The 23,256-nt window shown below is 39.3% G+C and overlaps 1 protein-coding gene and 1 long non-coding RNA gene across 2 annotated transcripts; both read left to right on the forward strand.

Moving 5' to 3' along the window:
* The first annotated feature begins 209 nt into the window (after positions 1 to 209).
* On the forward strand, positions 210 to 13,030 carry LOC144034562 (uncharacterized). The gene is made up of 3 exons (XR_013288248.1): positions 210 to 292; positions 12,530 to 12,715; positions 12,930 to 13,030. It is a non-coding gene; the product is annotated as an uncharacterized LOC144034562 (long non-coding RNA).
* A 1,693-nt stretch (positions 13,031 to 14,723) lies between these two features.
* On the forward strand, positions 14,724 to 20,160 carry akr1b1.2 (aldo-keto reductase family 1, member B1 (aldose reductase), tandem duplicate 2). Its single transcript, XM_077545203.1, has 10 exons — positions 14,724 to 14,891; positions 16,304 to 16,471; positions 16,648 to 16,764; positions 16,836 to 16,913; positions 17,086 to 17,208; positions 18,300 to 18,406; positions 18,492 to 18,573; positions 19,414 to 19,497; positions 19,556 to 19,638; positions 19,721 to 20,160. Exons 1-10 carry the CDS (start codon positions 14,826 to 14,828, stop codon positions 19,761 to 19,763), a joined length of 951 nt encoding a protein of 316 aa, XP_077401329.1. The 5' UTR covers positions 14,724 to 14,825; the 3' UTR covers positions 19,764 to 20,160.
* Positions 20,161 to 23,256: the final 3,096 nt, after the last annotated feature.

Raw genomic sequence — 23,256 nt, forward strand, 5'->3', positions numbered from 1 at the left:
TCCATTCAAAAGTATTATATTTAGAATTATATTGTTCCCACAGGTATTTTTGTGTTAATTTATAGTGCAGCCCATGTTCAGAAGGTGGTCATCTTGTGTTATTGCTTAATAGTTGAGGAAAAAGGAGGAAAATGTGGTATTCTAGAAAGAAGTCATTACTAATGCCGACCAGCAGAGGGCAGTGTTCGCTATTTTTGAAGCGAAGAAGAGCCACACGCATTGTGGAAACAGCCGTATATGGGACGTTTTGTGAACGCTGTGCATTAAAAGCATCATATTTTGTGTTTTTCAGGTAAGAGAAAGATGCTAGAGCGCCATATATTGATGGATGCTTATGTTTATTATGTTTGTGTTTCATATTGAAGTGAATATTATTTAGAATGATGTTAATTATCCTGAACGTGAGTAGTTAAAATGGATGACAAAGTTACAGTGTGATGGCGAGTGAGCACGACATACGGTGTTGCTACTGAATGTTACTATTGATTGTTGCTACTTATTTATTATTGTTTTGTTTTTGCTACTTGATCATGACAATGGTGTATGAGAATAGAGTCTTAAGCGAAGAAGAGCCACACGCAATGTGGAGACTGCCGTGTATGGGACGTTTTGCGAACGCGGTGCGTTAAAAGCATTATAATTTGTGGTTTTCAGAAACCCAAAATAAAAACCCATAAAAATGAATTGTGTAGCACCAAACTGCATTCTGCACCACACTACATATGCCTTAAGGTCATCACCTTGACTCTGCTCAAGTTATGTTCAATTAAATTTGATTGATTGGTTTCAGTGTCCAAGAAAAAAAAAGCATGCAAAGGAAAACCTTCAGTCGAGGTTTAGGGTTAAATTTCATACAGAGTAGTGATTCAACTGTGGTTTTATTGCAGTTTTGGTGTCATTTCTTGCCTAGTGTGGCTGACATCACAAGGCCTGTGAGACAGTTGCCAGTACATATGAGCCCTGTGAAGTCTACCTAGCAACAGGAGGCCAATCACGCGAAAGGTGGAAAAAAAATCTGAGAATTTCTATTGAGTTCTGTACTATTATGTAAAAATAAAAATATGTGACCGTGCAGTGAATAATGGTTAGTCAAGAGGTTCTTGGGCTCAATTTTGGCTCAGATCTTTTCTTCCGTCATTTTGAAAACGAGACAGGGGTGAACCCCATAAACAAGTCCCCATAGGGACTGCACGTTTGCTGTTTAAGATTTCATCACTAAACTGACTTTGCTTTCACACATTTAATTTATTAATACCACCTTAATAATTATTGAAAAAGTATTGAATTTTAATACCTGGGTGAGGTCTTAAATTTCATGCTGCATGGACCTTCTCCGTGGCGAAGCAGCAAGCAATAATAGTTGGCGGAACTGTCTGTCCCTAGAGTGCAGGGTGGCATTGCAGACGGGACATGTCGAGAGTGGAGTCCTCCACACACTACGCGGCCAATTTGGATGTGGGGGGGTATTTTAATCGCTATTCACTGTTTGGAACTTACTCACTGAAGAAAAGGAAAAAGTTTGAACTGTCATCGTGCTGCGGCGTCCTGCTATGGAGGAGCTAATTGCTAACCCGCTACATGCTAACGTGAGTCAGAGTTCCACCTTCTTTACATATTACACACCGATGTACTATTTAAACACCATACTAACAATATAAATGTCAAAACTAGCGACTGGGATAAAAGTTTGCTTTGCGGTTGATATGCATCGTCATAATTACGGCGCCTATCTATCTATGCATTTAAATAGGTGTCAATGACATTTGGATTTTCGTTATTCGCGGTCCTGGCCGGTCTCAACCCCTGCAAATAGTTGGGGTCCACTATCACTGTCCAAGTTACATTATTTGATTAGTATGGTGATTAGATTACGTTAATAACTACTTCTTTTTTTTAACATGTAACAAGAAACTGTATCAAAAGAATACAATTTAAAAGTAAGCCTCCCCTCCCTGCTTATATAGCATAACATGATCATGTATAGATAGATATTTTTATACATTGATGCTGTCTTTTAAGTCTGCTTGATTTTTATCTCTCGAAATGCATCAAATTGATGTTTTTCAGTATGTATTAAGTATTATAATTTTTTTGCATTCCCAATTACCCTCCTCTTCGAGCGGTCGTACACATTTTTCATCCCTGATTAATGCCCAACTATTATTATTATTTAAAAAGAACCAGTGTGCGCCCTATTGCCCTGTAAAATTTGTGTTAATTGACCGCAGTCAATTTAAACATAAAAAAAATTCTGTTAAATTATGTTTTTTTGTTGTTGTTTTTTTTGCTTTTAAGTGTTGATGGTTTCAAACTGAATAATCCGTTTTGCTTAAAAGGAAAATGATGATACAATTGGACTCGGCCAATCCAGCGATTGATTTGCTATTATACTGGTGTTGACATGGCATAACACACGTGTTTAACCGCTTAGTCATAACTTCAGGCTGCATTGCTTCGGTTTGACTTATGGCAACATTCAACAATTGGGAATCTGATCAAGATTTAATGTGTTGTAACATTTGCTCTTAAATTTGTATGCTGGTGAGGGGAAAGGTTACAAGTTGAGATGAATTTGATCCATTGGGATTTTCTATTGAAGTATCAATAAAGGCAGAAGGGTAAATATCCAGTGCTGATTACACAGCTGGTCCAATTTGGCTGGTACAGTTTTGCTCTGCCGAACTACAAAAAAATCCAAGGATGGAAAAATACTGACCTTTTGGCCATCACGGATGATTACAGTATATTGAAATACTTTTGGTTAAGTGTTTCAAAATTTATGTTTGTCTTTCATAAACGTGAATCTCATATTTTCCAAGCAAACAGACAGTGTGTGCTTGTGGGCCGTCACATAAAATCAGTTTGCTTCTATGGGCAAAACAACAAAAAGCTTGTTTTCGTGTCGACTTTTCACCAGTCAATCAGCTCCATTTTGGGACTTCAAAGGGCCGACCCAGGAAGAGGCTGCAGACCGTGGATGAGCATTCGCTTTCACTTTTCGTCGGTCAAGAGTGCACGCCACCGCTGAGAGGAGGTTAGCGCACTCCGGCTTTGAAGTGGTGCCTCCGAGCAGACAATGTTGACATTCTTCCCGCACATCGTTTTGCTCCTCAACGCCCCGTCAATACGCTCCCGTCTCTAGTACCGCTGTCAAGCCAACCACATCTTCTTAGCCCCATTTTCATGAATAGACGTGGATAAAATTGTTGTTAGCCCTCTGTTAATCAATGAAAAGTAATAATGATAAACATGATTGACATGCTACATGACCATCTCCAAGCAATTTTCTGTTTGTGTAGCTACAGCTGCAAATATTAGTCAGAAATGTAAAATCCACGGTTGTAGCTAGGAGGAGAATTGATGACAAATCGAAGAGACGAATGAGAGCATCATATCATATCATATATTCTAATATTTGTATTTTATTATGGATTTTTGTTGCTTCATTACCTGCTCTGTGTGCCTTGAGTTGTCTCAGATTTTATTTTATTATATTTATTTTATTCAAATGTCAATAGCAAGGCAGGATTGGACCTTTGGGAAGGTCTTACTGCTTGTGCAGGTTTAAGAAGAGATGCCACTCCCTATGCTGTTGCATCCATTTTTTTTTTAAATTATTATTCAAAATGTATTATGAGAGTCTTGAAAGGCGCTTAATAATAATTATTATTATTATGCCAGAGCAACTTTGGAAGCAATGCCCAGATTGGCCACTAGATGCTGCAAAACACAACCATCACATGTTTCAGAGAAAATAAATAAATGGTGGCACGCTATTTGTTTGTACTGACGTTTCCTTCCCTCTTGCTGCTTCAGGGTGTGACATGAAATGCTTCCCTCTATGATTTAGCAAATAATCTGTGACTCAGACATGAGTGATCAACCCAGATTGCAAAACATAGTGTTTGTGTGTGTCCCGTGCAAATGCGACAGCATGTGCAAAGTCACACACACACGTTCATACTGCGCATGTCCAAATATACACTCTTGGATGCCGATTAAGCTATGCTTTGCCTTTAAAGTGACTTACTCAATTAATTTGCTCTTATTGTTACGTATTGGAATATGGAGATAAAGGATTGTGTAGAATCGTCCTGATGTTTCCTCGCCTCTCTTTCTATGTGTCCAGTCTGCCTATACATTGCAGTGCACATGCCCCCATTGGAGAAGTTCACTCGCCATATTGTCAATAAAATCAGATGACTCAATATGAGGAAGTGGCACAGGAGGAACTTTGCGGGGGAAGATTTTCCTGCTTTGTCATCCTGACCTTCCACGACTGGACTGCAAGTGAACAGAAGTGAGCCGGCGTGCTAATAATGATATGATATTAGTCATTTGAAGTTCTAGACATGAGGAGAAATAGCCATTAACCAAAAATTATATGTGATGTTCAGATGCTAGTCATAATCATAGACAATAATCTCCGATGTTAATAAGAGCAATTTTTGAATAACTGAATTTGCAGAAATTGCATTTCTTAAATGTCCAATGTCAGTTTATATTTCATGTACCGTCAGTCGTGTTTTGAAGGCTGAATGAACTTCTTGTCAAACAGGATATTGCTTGCTGTAAATTGAGTCAATCCACTCGTTTTTGCATAGGTGCAATGTTACTGGTTTAGTAGCAATGCTAATGCATGCCATTTTAAAGCTTTGATGCACATAACAAAAAAAATGGAAGTTAATAAGTTAATAAGCATTGACTTCAGTTTAGGGGGAAAAAAAGTTAGTTACCTGTAATTTTGCAGGATGATGTGTTTCTTCACTCTTTGTTGATGACTGCGTTTGTTGATTCCTCGAAGTAAGGGCAAGTGAAAGGCCATGGAGATTTAAAGCAATGTGAGTTTCCTCTTTTTGTTGGGCATCTTTTGGAGCTGGGTGCAAAGACGAGCGATTGCGTCAAATGACCCATTTTCCAGACCGAATCTCTTATTCTGGCAAGTCATGGTGGGTGCGTCATATACACATTAATACCTCTCTGACAATGGACAGATTAAGATTCAGACACAATTTAAATCACTAGCAACAAAAGTGAGTGCACCCCCAAGTGAAATAATCCATCCGGGCCCAATTAGTCATTTGTCTTCTTCTGTGTCATGTGACATTTTCAGTTTCCACAAAAGTGTGAGGTATGTACTGAGATACAGTAATAGGTCACGATAAACACAACATGGTATAGTAGCTGCAAAAATCTACACACCCCTGTTCAATTGCCAAGTTTTTGTTGTATAGAAAAATATACGAAGATAAATCATTTAAAAAATGTCCCACCATTCATGTGACCAGTAAACCTTAACCCCAAATAAATTTCAGATGTTCTAGTAGGCTTTTCCTTACTTTCCAGCCGAACAAAAACAACCCCAAAGCATGATGCCACCAACCGCCATGTCATCACTGTAGGTGTTGTGTTTTGGGGCTGGTAAGAATTTTTTTTAAAATGTTTTAGAATTATGGCCACAAAGTTCAACCTTGGTTTCATCGGACCAGAGCACAATATTCCATATGTGTATGGAAGAGTTCAAGTGTGATGTCCCACATAGCGCAGTCATATAAAGTAAACGGACGATTGTTGTCACGTCATACTAAACTAAACATCCAGAAATTCCTGCAGCATCTTCAATAGTGCTATAGGCCTCCCTGGCCTGTTTTCTTTGGAGGTTTGGTATTACCTCTTTCACTGCCACTGACGTTTAAAGACGTCAAGTAAAAACCTACGCTTCACTGCCAATGACGTCAAAAGACGTCATCCAATGATTTTTTTTTTTTTTTTTTGAAACGGGTAGAGGAAACCCTTCCGCATGTCTGATGAAAGTTTCAAGTCTGTCTGTTGTGCCTAATGACTATTTTTGGCCCCTAGAGGGCAGCGATGACTCTCTTTTGACAAGATCGGGTGGGCGTCAGTAGAGGCGGAGCTAGAGCGTCGAGCAGGAGATGAGAATGGAAGACAAAGGAAAAATGGCGGCCGGTCGCGAGGAGCTCACACCCGAGACGTTTTTTTCAAAGACCAAAAGCATCGCTGAAAAAGCACATTGTTGACGATGATCATCATAGATGATGAAGATGAGGGTGACTCCGTGGTTGGAAAGCATTGACGCGGCAGTAGAAGACGTTAGATGGAGCTAGATGGAGGAGGGAACGGGCAATGGCGAGCGTTTGCAAGCAGCTCTACACTTACAAGACGAAAGGCATCGACCAACGCTAAAATAGTGCATTGATGACGACGGTGATTATCCTCGATGATGATGAAGGTGAATCCGAGCTTGACGGCGAAATTGGAACCGCTGACGCGGCGGCTATTACGGTGTCGTAACGCGGAGCGCAACCGAGCACGCACAGGCGGACGTTCGATCGGACGACGGAGAGTGCCCCGAGTCCAATGCATATTCATCGGAGGAAGTGTGTACAGTCTGCTACTTGCTTTTTATTCCCCGGAAAAAAAGGCCGTCAAGAAAGTGTAACGTTTGCACGCAAAACGGACCAATGTGAAAGTGAAAGTAAACTGTGTGCGAGTCCTGGCGTCTCCTTGTACGCAGGAGAGCGTTTCAAAAGGAAAAACTGTATTTGAAACATCCACATAATTGTAAGTAGTACCACAGTTGCACACATTTGTAAATAGTTTGCGAAATTGTTTTGTCAAATTGTTACACTGTTGAATGGAAATAAACGTATTTTGCAATCAAAAAACACTTTTTCATTGTTGGTGAAAGCGTTTTACAGAAGTAAAGCACTATTTAGGTGTTTGTGGCATCATTCATGGACAAAAAGAAGTGTACAATTCACTAGAGTGCATGAAATAACATCGTTTCACAAAAAGCTCTTTTTCTCCGTTTTTTGTTTCAAAAGAGAGAATTTCGGTGAAAGTAACCATTTTCTATTGTTGATTACTGAAGAACGGAATAAGGTAGAAACAAACTTTTTTTTCTGATGAAAGCTGAGAGTCAAATCTTTCATTTGGTAGTATGTGTGTTTCCATAGTCCAAACACAACATTTTCTGTGGACCTTGAAAGATCACTCAAAATGCTTAAATCGGCTGGCAGTGGGGACAACCCGTTTCTGAAAACGTCTGGCAGTGAAAGAGAAAGAATGTTGTGCCATAGTATTTTTAACTGACGTTTGACTGTATTTAATGCCTTAGAAATTTATTTATTTTTTCTACCCTTCTGCCTGAGCACTCTCATGCTGTGGGCTGTAAAATAAATACAATTTATGTATTAATTATGTGTTAAGTTGTACAGGTTATAAATCACATTAATGGTGATTTTAGTTTTGGAAATAATTTCTCTTATCACAAAAATCTGCCATCATAATGTTGATTTGATCATTTACCAACTTCCTCACATTACTAATGTTGTCTGTTGTCAAAACTCCAAATCAATGTGAGGCTGCTTCCAATAAGTGCTGGCTCTTGTATCCAAAAATGAAGGCTTGACTTTCAAATTTAGCTGATTAGGCCTGTTCAACTTGTGTTTTTGGTGACATCTTTGTGCAAAAGGCCGCTGTAATCTGCATAATGAGCACAATGATGTTTGTTCACGCCAGTTAAGGTTGATGAGGGTACAAAATGGAGGAGTCCCGATGGACACTTGGCGCCCGACGTCGTAAAAATAGCAACAAGCGTGTCTACATGCAAATTCAAAAGCACTCAATGAGTTGTTTTCCTCCGGGCGACGTCTGAAAGAGCAATCAAGACCAAAACTGATGTGAAGGGCCTGAAAGAGGACGCCTCGCTTCAAAATGGGTTATTTTACAGCTGTAGCACTCAAAAAAGCACCCAGCACCCACAAAATGATTGAAAGAACACACACAGTAATGATAATGCCCAGAGATTGTGATTGATTGATTGTCAAATTTATAATATTGTAGCAACCTTTGGGGATAGGTTGAGGGTTGGGTAGTTTCCGGCGATGTGCACGGGCCATGAAGGCATCACAGACTGTTTTATTTTGGAAGCTACGCGAGCTAGCGGCTGCGGTGTTCTGGTAGTTCAGCCGGCTGTTTTGTACTTGAAAAACTGTTGATTAAAACAAGCTGTTAGCTCCATTCTTGGCCTGATTATTTCACCATCGTTACAAATTAATATAATATAGCCTATACACACACAAAAATGTGCTGGGTTGTTTCCCTAACCCACTCATTTAATTGTGGATTTTGATGAGATTGGGTTACTTTTACCCAAGATTGGGTTAATTTTGATCCAGCAGATTGGGTTGAAGTTTGTGGCAGAAAGAGCATCCAGTTAAAAACTTGCTTTTGGGACGCCTGACAGCGGAAGGTTGCTTCATTTTCTTTTTTTCTTTTCAATATATTTACTGTTTGTTTGTTTTTTGTTTCATAATGCAGACCACAAACCCAAGTACAACAGAACATCATAACACTTCACATCCTCCATCTTCTCTGCCAGGTATAAACCGATCATTATGCCATAAAGGAGTAAACTGAGACTTATTCAAGGAAGTTTCCACATGTGTATGTATTGTGTGCCATATAATAATAGTATTCCTCAGGAAGGGATTTTTAGTTTGTTTCTTCAATTTATGCAAATGCACAGAATAAAAAATAATTGCATATCGGCAATTCTGGAATAGACTGTTGTTTAATATCTACACAAGATGGTGGTGTTTTTGTGTCAAAGTAATGAGAGGCTGATACCAGCTGTGCCGCCATGTAGTACCACTTTAAATTTGGGATTTGGAGATCACCTCTTTTCATAAGGCATGTATAATAGTTTAAGATGTAATCTTGCTTTTCTTTTATTCCAGAGGAACTGTCAAAGGACCTTATTTAAGTTATGAAAAAAACACTGCATATTTTTGCAGCCGATCTTTTCTCGATCGGACCAATCAGGCGCTGTTTAGGCAGGATTAAAGCAATAAGCGCACGAATGGATGCTGCAATTAATTATGTTCTCTCAGAATTACTCACAGTTTCCTTGCCGAATTTAAACAGCGAGAGGAGTTTGTGCAAAATGTGAAAAGATACCGCATCGTCCAATCAGCTCGAAGTATTGTACAGCAAGCCCCGCCTTTCCAGAACGGGTCTTCCTAGTGAAGTACCAGATAGATAATGTGAAGAACTCCCTCGATTGAATCACAATTATCAATCTGCCTGGCGAGGTTACGCCCTCTCGGCCTGTTGTTTTTATCCTCCAAGCCAATCATTTTCCTGCTTTTCCCCCGGTCCTAAAATCTTTGTTTTGTCTACACTAAACGTTTCGCTACCTTATCTGTTGTCAATTTATCATATTTAGCCCTCATGACAGTTAGGTTACGCAGTTTTCCATGATCATTCATGTGTATTATCTTTCTGAGAAGATCTATCTAATGTAGGGTCCAGGGTACAATTAAAGTCCCCTTTTCAATGAACTCATTCACTGCCATTGACGGCTATAGACGTAAAAAAATAATTTGAACTATTTCTATTAGTTTCAATTTTTTTTCCACTTTTGTTAACAAGAGTATGAAAACTTAAATATATAATAATAATTACAATTAGAACAGATATACAATTTGTAATTAATCATGAGTTAACTATTGAAGTCATGCGATTAATTACAATTAAAACATTTAATCGTCTGACACCCCTAATTTTTAATCATCTTTTCTTTTTTTTAATTAGGGGCACCAGGTGATTACAATTTTTAATTGCAATTAATCACATGACTTCACTAGTTAACTCAAGATTAATAACGAATATTATATGTTCTAAATGTACAATATATATATATTTTTTTAGGTTTTCATACTCTTGTCAACAAAAGTGGGGGGGAAATGTGAAACTAATAGAAGTAGTTTTTGACGTCTATAGCCGTCAATGGCAGTGAATGAGTTAATAAACAGTCCAAAATAGTTTCTCAAAAAAAGGATGGTGAATCCTCATTGGGGCTGTATCGTATTCGTTTATGAAGTTAATTGTTTATGACAAAATAGTTCCTTGTACAATAATGTACCGCCCACCTGGATCGATAATGACTTTAGATTTTTTTAAATGGTATTGATCTGTGAATGAGAGTGACAACCCCCCTGGCCTGGCTACAAAAGGGAGCATGAAATACCAGGCCAATATATCTTTTGGTTAATATTTGAGTATTTGATGAAGTTTAATGTAATTCTTGAATGAAGATAATCTTACTCTTTAAACATTTTATCCTGTTTGATATTTGTTTGACTTTAGGTAATTTTCTCAGACCCATGACATTCCAACTTGTGATGATAGCATTTAAACCGCTTCCTTGTTTTGGCCTTTTCACAAGCATATCTAAATTCCCTTAATGAATTCCGGATTATACATCAAAAGAAAAATAGTAATAAAAAATAGGTGCCCTATTTTATTATTATTATTTTTCTTGAAAATATAGAAACTAGCACTTATCTCTTACATAGTACCAGAAAATATTACTTAGCTGTCAACATCGGTTCAGAACAACTTAACATGTTCATTTTGGTATAATTTGGAAAGAAAGAAAGGAAGAGAAAGGAAGGAAGGAAGGAAGGAAGAAAACATCCCAAGATCAGTCTAGCAAATTAAAGTTCAACAATGTATACTCAAATGTTCACCCGTTGACGTTAATTATTTAGTGTACTGTACATCTTACTGCGTTTTGGGGACTTTTCCTTCAAATCAATCTTTGCTGGAAGCTATCATTGCTTGTGGCAGTCCTTTATAGAAATCTTCTGCTTCCTGTGGCGTTGTAAAAAGATGAATCTTGCTGTCATGCAGAATCCTGAGCTTCCACGGATTGAGTTGGAATCCTCGTTGATGTTGATAAAGCTTTTTATCACAGGTTGGAATCCCTTCAGTGAACGTACTGTTTCCGCTGAAAGATCCTGTGCGAGCGTTATTTTGAGCCCGTCGTGCATGATCTCTTTTTTCTTGCTCTCCCTGAATACAAACTCCTTCTCTTGAAACAGCAAGAACTGCACCAATACGGCTCTGTCTTGATTCGGCTTCCTGGGTGCCAAAGTTCTAATGTGAATGTATTTTGGTGTGATAGCCTGAGCCATTTCGGTAACATTTCCTTTATAAAGTCAATGAGTGGCCGTGTCGCCTCCACACCATCTTGAATTCCAAAGATGCGCAAGTTCTTTCTCCTTCCTCGATTCTCCAAGTCTTTGGCTTTTGCCTCCAGGAGAGACATTCGCTTAATAGCTGATCGATACGATTCTCGGCCGTTTCATCTCATCGACTGCCTCTTTCAGTGTTGTGAGCGCATTTGTCATGCCCACCAATTGTTGATGCAGGAAATCAAATCTTGTTCCAAATTCTGACCGCAGTGATGGGAGTTCGCACATCACATCTTCAATGCTAACCATGTTAGCATTAGCCAAGTTAGCATTAGCGCTGTTCAGAGAGCTAAGCTGGGTCATGCTTGTACCCGTCTTTCATGCACGATTGAAAAGTTCACACTGTTTTGCAAAAGATGGTTTTGGCATTTCCTCCTCACTTCCTTTTAAGGGATATGAGCAGCTTTTAAGGGTTTCAAAAATGAAGACATGGTATCAGAGCTCCTCAGCCATTTTCTTTGCAGCCAGAAGTGAAGTCACCCTGCTTCATCGTCTTTGAAAATGTTGGTCATAACATTTTTATTTCGAACCTCCACAGTGATATTGTCATTGATAACCCATTTATCCATTTCTTGGTTGGTCTGAAAAGTTTTTACCTCTTGTTGGGTCAAAATCTCAACCCATTGTGCTGGGTCAAATCCTCAATGCCGTTAGACCAAGTGATGGGTTAGCTATTTCACCCAGTTTGGGTTACTTTTTGCCCAGCGATTTTGAGAGTGCAGTACTGAGAGGTGTCTCTAATATTGTCCGTGCCTTATTTAGCTACATAGGAGGATCAAGTGATCAATGAGGGTACGAAGAATACAAATTGTATTATTTTTTTATTTAAATGAGTTGTGTTAGTTTGATCCAGATCCAGAATTTCTTCCAAAATGAAAACACATTGTAAATAAATAAAACAAATTGATTAAAATTTTTAGTTTACTGTTGATTATGGATTATACTACATTTGATAGTATGACTGGAAATTCCAATTTAGATTACAGCTTGATGTAAAGGCATGCATGCAAACAAGCGGAATGGGAATCCCGTGTTGATTTTGAAATACAGACATAATATCCTGCAAAGCATAACAAATTCAAATCAACTAAGACTAAAATAGTAATGGCTATTAAATTGAATAGAAAATAAATATATCCAATGTAGTCAATTTTACTGGTGTTTAATAGGACTAGCCTTGTGTGAATTCTATAAAATCTATGGTGATATATCAAAAACAGTAAACAGAAAGTTGTGCAATCTGATGAAAACAAAAGCCTCCTTGTGGAGGTAAAAGGCCTCCACATATCTTTTTCATTGTGTTTTATCGACCCCTTGTGTCTGTCAAATAGCAGTTTTATGTCATTAAGGATCATGTTGGAAAGGTGATGTGACTTGTGTTCAAACTCTTCTTGGAGGGCCACTTCATTTCACACACCATGTTCAAATATGCGGTCATTTTTGCCCTCTTCCTTTTATTCTAATAGATGCTTGCCGTGCACAAAACAGTGTCAGCGGCGTCTTGTTCTTTTGATGAAGACAGCGTGTGACCACGTTTGATTCCGGGGCCACTTTGACAGTTTGGAGGCTGTCTGAAGTCAGATCAGAGGCGCGAGAGGGCCTGGAGATGCAGACATCCAGCCGGGGTAGAAGATCAGAGGAGACATTGTGAGGTACACAGCACTACTGGCTCCTGCAACTTTTCCCTTTGTATGTTTTTTTTTCTTTAGTCAAATATAGCACTTTTCTCCGCAGCTCTTATCTTCTTCTCCTCGTGGCTCAGTGAAAGAACTGTGAGGTTTTAATCTGATTTTAACTGAAGAGCTGTTTCACCTTGCCTCGCTGAGTGTGTATCTGTGTGCGTGTATGTGTGTATTGCCATTTCAGATGAAAGATGTTTTCGCTCAAGATTGCATGATTCAGCCTCCTTCCAGGATGAACTTCTTTTATTTGGCCACACCAACAAAGAAGCGCAATAAGAATGAATGGCAAGTGACTTTGTTGCTTATACTGCTCTAGGCCAGAGTTGTCAAACCCGTTTTTCTCAAAGGGATAATATGACTGTAAGAAAAAAAACATGAATGCATAATCACTTCAAAATATTATTACACAAACACAATTGGACATGCAGTTGACTACTTCTTTTTTTAACAACAAATCAATCTGAAATCAAGTCATGCAAAATAGTGACAACTAAATATTTAGATCAGCAAGAGTCTGCAAGTGCCGAACTGCGAATATGCAGGGGTCCACTCTATATCTGTTTTTAGGAGATGATAACTAGTATACAGTTCATGATTATGTCAATTGTTTAATTTTCTCTGCTGTCTCGTTTTATGATGCAACTTTCGGTTTGGGTGCAACAATGTTTTCCCATAGCCTCTTGTTAAAAGTGTGCAATACCATGTGAAATTGCAACAAAATACATTCAAGGATTTGTGACCCACCCCAATATAGTTATCAATTTTTGCCCCCCCACCCCATCCCCCCACCGATAAAGAAAAAAATACCCCTCCCCCACCACCACCAACAACAACAACAACTCTCTGCCGTGACTAAATAGTATAGTATAAATAAATAATAAAATAAAGTATAAAAAAATAGTATAATTTGTTTATAAAATTGTTGTAAGTACACTTCTGCAGAGGAGTTGATTCTCCTTGTGCACTGTGCAGTCTCTGTCAGTGAGAGCGCCACTGCCACCTGTATGTATGTGCAATTACACTTTATTCTAGAGAAACAGCCCCAAAAAAAATTCCTGAGGTCAAACACGTGCCACCCCGGGCATCGAACCACGACCCCCCTCCCCCGACCCCACCCCACCCCACCCCACCCACCCCCCAGACTGGGATTTATTCAGTCTAGGCCTAAATCAAATGGCATTTATTGTTGTAGACAGACATAATAACTATATTTAGAAAGTAGATAAATAATAATAACACAGTTGGAACTTTGTATATTAATTGCACCTTATATATTGAGCATCATATATCACTGATGGGTGAAAAAAAATTGCTATAAATTAATATTCCCACCACATGCCGTGTTGATTAGTGTTTATTGTTTTTGTTGTTTTTGCATCTGTTAATAATAATAATAAAGTTGTGTTCTAGTTTAATTGGCATATTAGCATGCATTGTGCATTTTACATGCATAAAGTCAATGAAAGTATTAATTTTTGCTTTTATATTTTTTCATTTTTACCCTCGTGAAGATATTAGATGGATGCATTTTAAATTGTTGGTTGGTATATTTTAAAGATTGTGCTTGCAAAATCATCACATCGTCTTTTGTCAAATAATTTATAAGAGGCCAAATCGGCCCTAAAACTACTTATTTAATCACGCATGAACGTACACAGGTCCAAATGTCAAAGAAAGGAACTGATATTTATTACAGCATTTTGTTACCGTCTGTCCAAAGCAGGACTGGTGCACTGTCTCCCTCTAGTGGCGAAAGCAAGAACGTCAGAAATAATGTTTCAGGCGTGATAAATCGCAGCATCATTCTAGCAGTTTAGTATTACTAAACTAGTATATGAATATTAACAACACAATAATAATAATATTGTCAGAATGTGTGAAATAATATTTGCGTTTGTTTTTCATGTGAAATCGCTGAATCACTGTACTTGATTTCACGCCTGGGGCAACCTGCAAGGCATCACCAATCAATCGACGATGCCACAAAGATTGCGACACAGTCAAACGCCCACACGCACGCTAAGTCCACTTGTTGCGCACTCCAGACGAACTGAAGGTTTCACTTCTTCCTTTTGAAGCAATGGCAACATCCGTGAAGCTCAACACCGGCGCACTAATCCCCATCGTCGGCCTGGGGACTTGGAAAGTGAGTGATCCGTTACGAATATCTCTTGGATCTAATGCAAAGTTACTAGTTTATTTATTTCTCTGGGTGCAACAACGACTACGAGCCCCCCAAAAAAGCAGGTTAAAAGATAGTCGCGGCCATCGAAACTTGAATTTAGACGTAAGTGAGTTGCATAACGGGTCGGAAATAAACTCAGTTATTATAATTGTGCGTGTGAATTAATCGTTCTGATAGTAAAGCTAACTGTGGCTAATGCTAACTAACATTCTAGATTAGATAACACTAATATGCTAGCCGATTCGTTCGGACTTCGCTATATCATGCACGGTTTCACTATTTGATATGCAGATATGGACGCTTATAACACAAAACCTCCATAATAATTTAGCTCATAGCTTAGCTTTTGCCAAGGTTGATGCGTGATTAATGCAAATATAACCCATCTGATATTTAAACGGAAACAATGCAGTATCACATTTAGGCATTCAATACAACTGGACTCAAAATCATGTTCTTGCTTTCAGTGAGGAGCTGAAGCAGCTGATAGAGGCTGAGTCTACACCAGGGGTGGCCAAGTTTGGTCCTCAAGAGCCACTATCTAGCCTGTTTTCCATGTTTTTCTCCACTAACACACCTTGTTATCAGGCTTCTGCAAAGCTTGCTGATGAGTTGATCATCAGATTCAGCTGCGCTGAAGGAGGGAGACATGGAAAACAGGCTGGATAGTGGCTCTCGAGGACCGAACCTGGCCACCCCTGGTCTACAATCTACGGACAGACAACCATGTACAGGCCTCAGGAAACGACCAAGCACGGCTCATATTTTCTGGGTTTGGTCTTGTGACGTTTGCAAACTGAGCCATGATTGGTTGTTACCTGTATCCTGAGCGAGCGTGATGTCATCTTCAGTCAACAGCAAGTGGCAAAATGTGTTTTTAAAGATATTAATTCTACATGTAAAATAATGAAGTTATCACATTAATTGTAGGCAAAATATAATCTTCTTACTGCTGAAAATGGCTAAGTATACCTTTAAAGCCAGCCGCTCACTGCCTTGAGGCGAATATTTAACATGCTTGATATTTTTCGCCTCACGGGTTAAAAAATGACTATTAGTCTAAACACAACTGCAATTACGTAGTAGTTTTCATATTAATTAATGAGTTATTTGCCTTTATCTTAGCATAAGCTGGACCTGTAAAAAATCCACTCAAGCAACAGCTGTTTCCTGTTTGTATGCACGTATGTATTTTGGGTTTACTCTAGAATCGACAAATAACAAGAGGGTAATTATTGGTTATGATTTCAGTCCGTTTTATTTCTTCCTGTTCTTTTTCAGAAAGGCATTACACCGTGTTTCACTATGTCAACTATTTAGTTTCAGTTTATTTGCACTGTTGCATGTTCCAAATAAAAGTCATTCTCTTGTAGTCTGAACCTGGAAAAGTGACTGAGGCGGTGAAAGCAGCCATATCGGCGGGCTACAGGCACATCGACGGGGCTTTCATCTACAAGAACGAGGAGGAGGTGGGCGAGGGAATCCGGGCCATGATCAAGGATGGAGTGGTCAAGCGAGAGGACCTTTTCGTTGTTAGTAAGGTAAGTTAAGTCAAATCCCAGTCCGAATTCCCAGTACATTAAGCACGATGGAATGGGTCAGCAAAGAAGCCATTAAATGGCAAATCGAATCCAGTAGATGGTGCTGTGACAACATAATCCCACTGCCTGTTTTGGATGCTCATTATTGGTCCTACACCACATCTTTTGCCGCTTAGCTGTGGTCCACTTTCCATGAAAAGTCCATGGTTCGGATCGCTTGTGAGAAGACCCTGAGCGATCTCAAGCTGGCCTACATCGACCTCTATCTGGTGCACTGGCCAATGGGATTCAAGGTAAGTGCTGTAAGTGTTAACCACTATTGTTCTAGATTGTTTTTTTGAATCATCTCATTGTAATTATATAGGCTGGCGACGACGTATTTCCTTTGGACAGCAACGACAAAACAATTGCTGATAATTCCGACTACCTGCAGACGTGGGAGGTGAGGTAAAAGTTTGCCAAATAAAAAGCAAAGCCATAAAATTGTACTTGGATTTTGATCACTCCATGCGGGTTATTTAACAAAGACAGAACATCTGGTACAGAGCCCTGTGGAGCTCCTCAGAGTACATAAATAGAGGTGGAGAAAGACGTAGAAATGTTTTGTGTTTTAGGGGATGGAGGAGCTGGTAGATGCCGGTCTGGTCAAAGCCATCGGCATCTCCAATTTCAACCAGGATCAGATTGAACGTCTCCTCAACAAGCCGGGCCTCAAATACAAGCCTGCCAATAACCAGGTACACCAACACACACAATATGGAACAGTCATGATGTAAAAATCACATGTATTGATGATTCTTTTCTATAAATGTGGCAAATCCTAAAAGTGTAGCAGTCTGTAATGCTCTCATGTGCGAGAAGGGAAAATAAAAGGTTTTCTAATTCCCCTGAGTTTGATGCAATCCACCCCTGAAGCTTGGCTAATACACTTAGTCTGTTGTTTACCCTCTCTATCTGAGATTGATCTTACCTCGTATTAAATTAAGCTACCATTTGCTCCTCTGTCCTGCAGCCATTGTACAAAAACAGCAGAAATGGGGAACATCCACTAGCCGTTTCTCAATATGCGTTTTTATCCGTACATCCTTGTGATCGCATGAAACGTCGTCAGTCGCGGCTCAAGTACTTTTCCAGTTGAAAGTACACAAAAAGCAAAAGCAATAATGAACGCAATATCCGGATGTTGTTCTTACTGCGAGTTTCCTGGTTTTGACGGACCGACATTGCCGTAACTGTGTACCACGTGATTAGATCTTATATATATTCACGAGTGATATATTAAAGAAGTGTCATTTGAAATTATACATGGGATGTGTCCAATTTAGGATTATATTGTAAAAAAATAAAAATTAAAAAATAAGGTTCTGGAAAGACACCGATGTTAGTTGCAGGTTTTGTTCTGATTCTCCTGAAATTGTGGTACTGTCCATCAATAAAAAATTATCTTTGAATGCATCCTGGGTTTAAACTAGCAACATGCGGGAATTCCGTGTGGTCTTGGCTAATGCGTACTTTCCATTAAAACTGTACTTGGGCTGCCATTGATGACGTTACACAAGATCACTAGTTTGCATGTAAGGTTTTTAACTGATGTATGTTGTACACACACATTTTGAAGCATATTACAAATTCATTGAAATCTAGTCACATGATATAACTGCGATGAATTACGGAAATACGCCAGCGAGTTATGTGTGCTTGGGAAATACCTTCTTGAGACCGAGCACGTACTCGTTGTGTCACAAGATGTGAGAAACGTTTTTCAGTCATAAGTCAAGAAAGGAGCATTTAAGGGAGTCAAATATAAGTTGTACATTTGTGTCTGAAGGTGGAGTGCCACCCCTTCTTGTGCCAGGAGAAGCTGATCAACTACTGCCACTCGAAGGGCATCACTGTGACAGCTTACAGTCCCCTCGGCTCCCCGGACAGACCCTGGTAGCTTTTGCTTATCTTCAAAGGTGGATTGTCTCTGCTGTTTTCAGCGTAACGTGTGACAAAGTCCGCTGGCTGCGCATTGCAGGGCGAAACCGGAAGACCCTTCACTTTTGGAGGACCCCAATATCAAGGCCATAGCCAAGAAGCACAACAAAACCTCTGCTCAGGTAAAGCAGCAATGAAAGCTACATCTGTTTTGAATGAGGAAAGGATGGGCTGGGGAAGAAAGAAAAAAAAAAGTCTGCCTTGAAGCTCAGCCGGAAACATTTGTGCATCTCTGTCCATGTTTCTACATGAACCTTTTTTGCAGACGCACACAGTGGACAGGAAGTTCTTGAGCTCACTGTAGCTAACAGGCAGCTTTATTGTCGAAGCGTCGTCTAAAATGACTTTTGATGTAGATTTAAAGATGTATGTGTGAACTAAATGGTTGTTAGTGTTTGTTTACTTAAACGGTCATCGCTAGTGTGCTAATGCTATCACCATTGCTAACCTTTCAGCGTAGGCTAATTCTGTTGGTGTTCTATAATGCATATAGTCACCCTATTAAAATAATTGCCTACGTCTATTTTTTGGGCAAAAATGATTTTTGCCTAAATCATCACGTCATGATGCAAATGGTTCAAATTTTTGTTTTTCCTGAAGAAATGACTTGGGCAATTATTTTCAGAAGGCGTCAATATGTACATAGAATACATAATGAGAACTCTAGTTATTTCCACCCAATTGAACTCCCGTTCAACCTTAGTGGATTAAAAAAAACTGTTAAACTGTGGCTTTCGTATTAATTCATGGTTAATTTGCCTGACCTATAAAAGCAAAGCTTTTATGTATATTAAATATAATACAGATTAATTGATGTTTTTTGTATGATAAAAAATTCATGCAAAGATGACCTTGAGATAATAATCACATCAATTTAGCAGATACAGAGGGGGGGGGGGGGGGTGTTGGCGTTTCAATTGGAATTTTTTTTTTCCTAGTCTTAACTTTGAGTCTGAAATCAGGTCCTGATCCGCTTCCAAATCCAGAGGAACGTGATTGTGATTCCCAAATCGATCACACCTCACCGCATCCAGGAGAATTTCAAGGTAAGGAGCACACAATCTCTTCTTTCCTAGCGCATTGCGTTTATGTACACGTTTGCAGGTGTTTGACTTCAAACTAAGCGACGAGGACATGAAGACCATATTGAGATTCAACCGCAATTGGAGAGCCTGTGGGATGCATTGGTGAGCGTAAAGAAATGATGCGAAGACTGTTTATTGTACAGTGTGGTTTTCATACCTGTTTTTTTCCCCCTTTGACCTCCAGGAGTGTGAAGCATAAGGACTACCCTTTCCACGCTGAGTTTTGATGCGGAAAATTGGCAAGCGCAGGGTTCTGAAGTTCGCTAAAAGGCGGGCCGCTTTCATTTGCACTGCTGGTTTTGTAGTCGCGTATTGTTGGCAAGGGCAACCAAGTTTGAAATGTATCAATATGTGGCACTATACGTTTTCTCCACAGCACTTATTTACACATGTGACAGTTTGTTGTCATCGCTGAGTCATGTATGCTGCTTGTGGGTGATTCCTCATTTTCACTTCTCCTGTGTGCCAAAGCCACACAGTGCCATGCCTGCAGGGCACTAAGGATTGTGCGCTATTTGTTTTTTCATAAGCACGAAGGGTCAGTAAATGCCACAGCCAGAACATTAGTATAACTGCAACAACTAAAATAGGACTGGAGTATGTTACAATAAAATAGTTCAAGTATTGGGTTTTGTCTGAGTTTTATTATGGGGTGCAATGTTTCAAATTTGGTTCAATTTGATGCACTCACATCTTGGAAATCAAAACCAATTTTAGGATTCAAATCTGTCTTTGTTACACTCCTCGTATGATGTGTGTAGAGTGGACGTCCTCATGAAATAAATGCGTTTATTTTCTTAGCCGAGAGCATTTCATTTGGAGACTTTTAACGGGATGAAAAACAGCTGTGATTAACATAAATGATTTTTATTCATACGTGAAAGTCAAACAAACACAAGCACAATCCTCAGTTGTTGGATCCCATGCAGAAACTTCCCATATGGAGTTAATATTCAACATTGAGTGGATAGTCTTTGGCAACGTTCACACTGCAGGCAAATGCGACCCAAAGCGAATTGTTTACTTCCACACACACAGTGTTGTTACGCATCTCCTTCTGCGCATGCGGGTCACTTTGAGGACGCGTTATGTCTACACAGGTCGCAATTAATAGGTAATGTGAACGCTTAAATCAATAATAAAAAATATATATATGTTTGGTTTTTTTTAACATTTCACCAAATTTAAAAAAAAGTCGGAATTGAGCATTAAGACCTGGCCTGAAAAGTGGCTAAACTGTCAACATTTGTTAGCTAGCTCCTGTCTGTGCCGTTCTCCGATCACATTGCAGATACAAATCCAAAAACAAGTGTGTGACGTCATACGACGCGAAGTTTAGCACCTGAGTTGCTCCCGGACCGAAAGCAGTTGAATTCCCCGCTGATGATCTACTCCTCGGCCAGCTCGTCATGGCCTCCAGGTCTTGGCTCATGGTCTCCTCCCGCACGACTGCTGCGTAGTGGGCACGTGCAAATTGTGAGATGCTTGGGAATAAATCACATTCATTCCAGATTCCGAGGGCACTGAATCCATCGCAACTGGACTGTTTTGCAAACCACAACAGTCCAGGTGAGAACAAGTGAGGTGATGGCGAGGGGTCCATATTTCATTCGTTCAGTCGTTTTTCCAAACAAAACGGATAGTACATAAAAGAAAAAAACACTTTCATCCAGTTAACATATTGTCACTTGACGCAAGTTATGTGACCCGGAAGAGAGTTTTTTTTTTTTTGTTTGTTTTTTTAAGACTGACTGAGGGTCACGCACACACGCGCGCCCTAAAAGAAAAAGGGGGTCTTCAAAGCACCACATATCGTCCACCGGTTTTAAAAAAATAAATTTAAAAAATAGTTACCACCCAGCCAACCACCTTCCCACCCCAGCCTTTATACCGAGCTGTATAAATCGAATCTGTATGTATAGTATATAATCAGGGCCAGCCATTTTGGTGCCCCAAGCATAAATGCTTTGTGTTGCCTGATCCCACCCCTGACAGAAATGAACAATATCTTGAGTATTTGTCCGTTTTGCGTTATTTTACAAAATAGCTTGTGAATATTAATGTTTCAAAAACTTTCACAAAAATAAGATAAATAATTGAGTATTTATAAAACACTAACAATGGCACCAAATACAATTAAATAACATAAAAAAACACTACTATTAACAAATAAACATCTGGAAAAATAAGGAACTTTAAATACAAATGCAAGCACCAGTTGCTAGAGGCCGTACAGAGGCACATGTCTGCACTTGCGGGCTGCAAAATCAGGTCATCATATGACCGTTTCTGAGCAATTTCCCCATTGCTGCTGATGACAGCCATTTAATAATTAGGGTTCACCATAACCTTCAAGACTTTCTTTTATGCATATCTCCGTAATTATTAGAGGCCTATGTTTTGAGCTCATTTCTTCACCAATGGGTCCCCTGCCATCTGTACATTGTACGATATTAATTTTATTGTGTAAGCATAATAGTCTGGATTGTTAAGTGTCCCTCCTTCCAGTATCGCTCAAAATTTTCCTCCGCTCACTTGTCATTATACTGATGATGATGAAGGCTTTTTGTTGCTCACGGACAAAAATCACTGAAAAACTGCAGTCGGATTCATTTGACACAAGAATCATCATTGGAATAGTTAAGACCAAACTCCTATTGATTGCAATTGAAAGTGTTTTCACTCCAAAATTAAGTAAATTTTCCAAGAAGTGTCCCGAGTACATCTTAATAGGTTAGGGTTGAGGCACGAACCCACAACCTTCAGGTTGGGTGACAGCCACGCTAGGAAGCTGAGCCACACCACTCCTGCTATGTTGCTGCTGTCAGGTGGAATCCTCGAACCTTCAAGCCATGTTTTGCTCGTTTAGTCACCAGAAATACATTGGCCTAAAATGGCAGACAACAACACTAATACGGCTAACATGGTGTGAGAGTGTCTGTCTACCAAGCTGAAGGTCATGAGTTCGCTCCTCAACAGTTTAGTAACTTTTTTTAAATAAATTAATAAACTGGGAAAATGCACCCAAAACCCTCCATGTAAAATTTATAATATAATAAAAAACGTTACTAGTTTTTTTTCAAGTAAATATGATTTTTAAGGAGGCGTGTCCGAGACTGAGCCGGTGGGTGGTGGGGGCGACGACGTCATGCGGCACAAGTGACGTGGTTTATAACTTCTCTTGTAATAAGAGGACAAACAGCCAAATTGTGTTTATCTCAGTGTTTAACCTTAAGATGGCACCAAACACGGTTTTCAAGCTTTCAACAAACATGCACTAAAATGTCAAAATAATGACCAGGACATGCAGACAGCATTTGTAGACACCCGTTTTAGTTTATACAGTTTATCAGCAAAGAAAAGAAAAAGAAAAAAAAGTTGAATTAGTGATGTTACTCTTTAAAAAAAAAAAAGTACACAAAAACATCATTAATGACACGCACCTTCCATAACAGTATATATCTGTCCTTCCACCCATGGACTCCGTGGAGCCTGAATTTGGAGCAACGTGCAGAATGGCCGCCATCTTGAACCGGGAATCCCACCTCTTCCTCCTCATTTGACGAAGCCTTTAGCAATGAGCGCACTTGAACAAATCGCAATTTACCTGCGCTTTGTTTTCTTGAAAACGTCACACGTCGCTACAACATAAAAACAATCTGCACGTTGAAAATGTCTTCAATTTAAAATGTCGCTTGCTACATTGAAACAGTAATCTGC

Source organism: Vanacampus margaritifer, chromosome 15 (assembly GCF_051991255.1).
Source record: "Vanacampus margaritifer isolate UIUO_Vmar chromosome 15, RoL_Vmar_1.0, whole genome shotgun sequence".
Classification (NCBI taxonomy): Eukaryota; Metazoa; Chordata; class Actinopteri; order Syngnathiformes; family Syngnathidae; genus Vanacampus; species Vanacampus margaritifer.

Coding starts and splice junctions, on each gene's coding strand:
- akr1b1.2 (XM_077545203.1), top strand. CDS start 14,826: ATGGCAACATCCGTGAAGCTCAACACCGGCGCACTAATCCCCATCGTC. Junction 14,892..16,303: donor TCGGCCTGGGGACTTGGAAA/GTGAGTGATCCG, acceptor ATTCTCTTGTAG/TCTGAACCTGGAAAAGTGAC. Junction 17,209..18,299: donor ACAAGCCTGCCAATAACCAG/GTACACCAACAC, acceptor TTGTGTCTGAAG/GTGGAGTGCCACCCCTTCTT.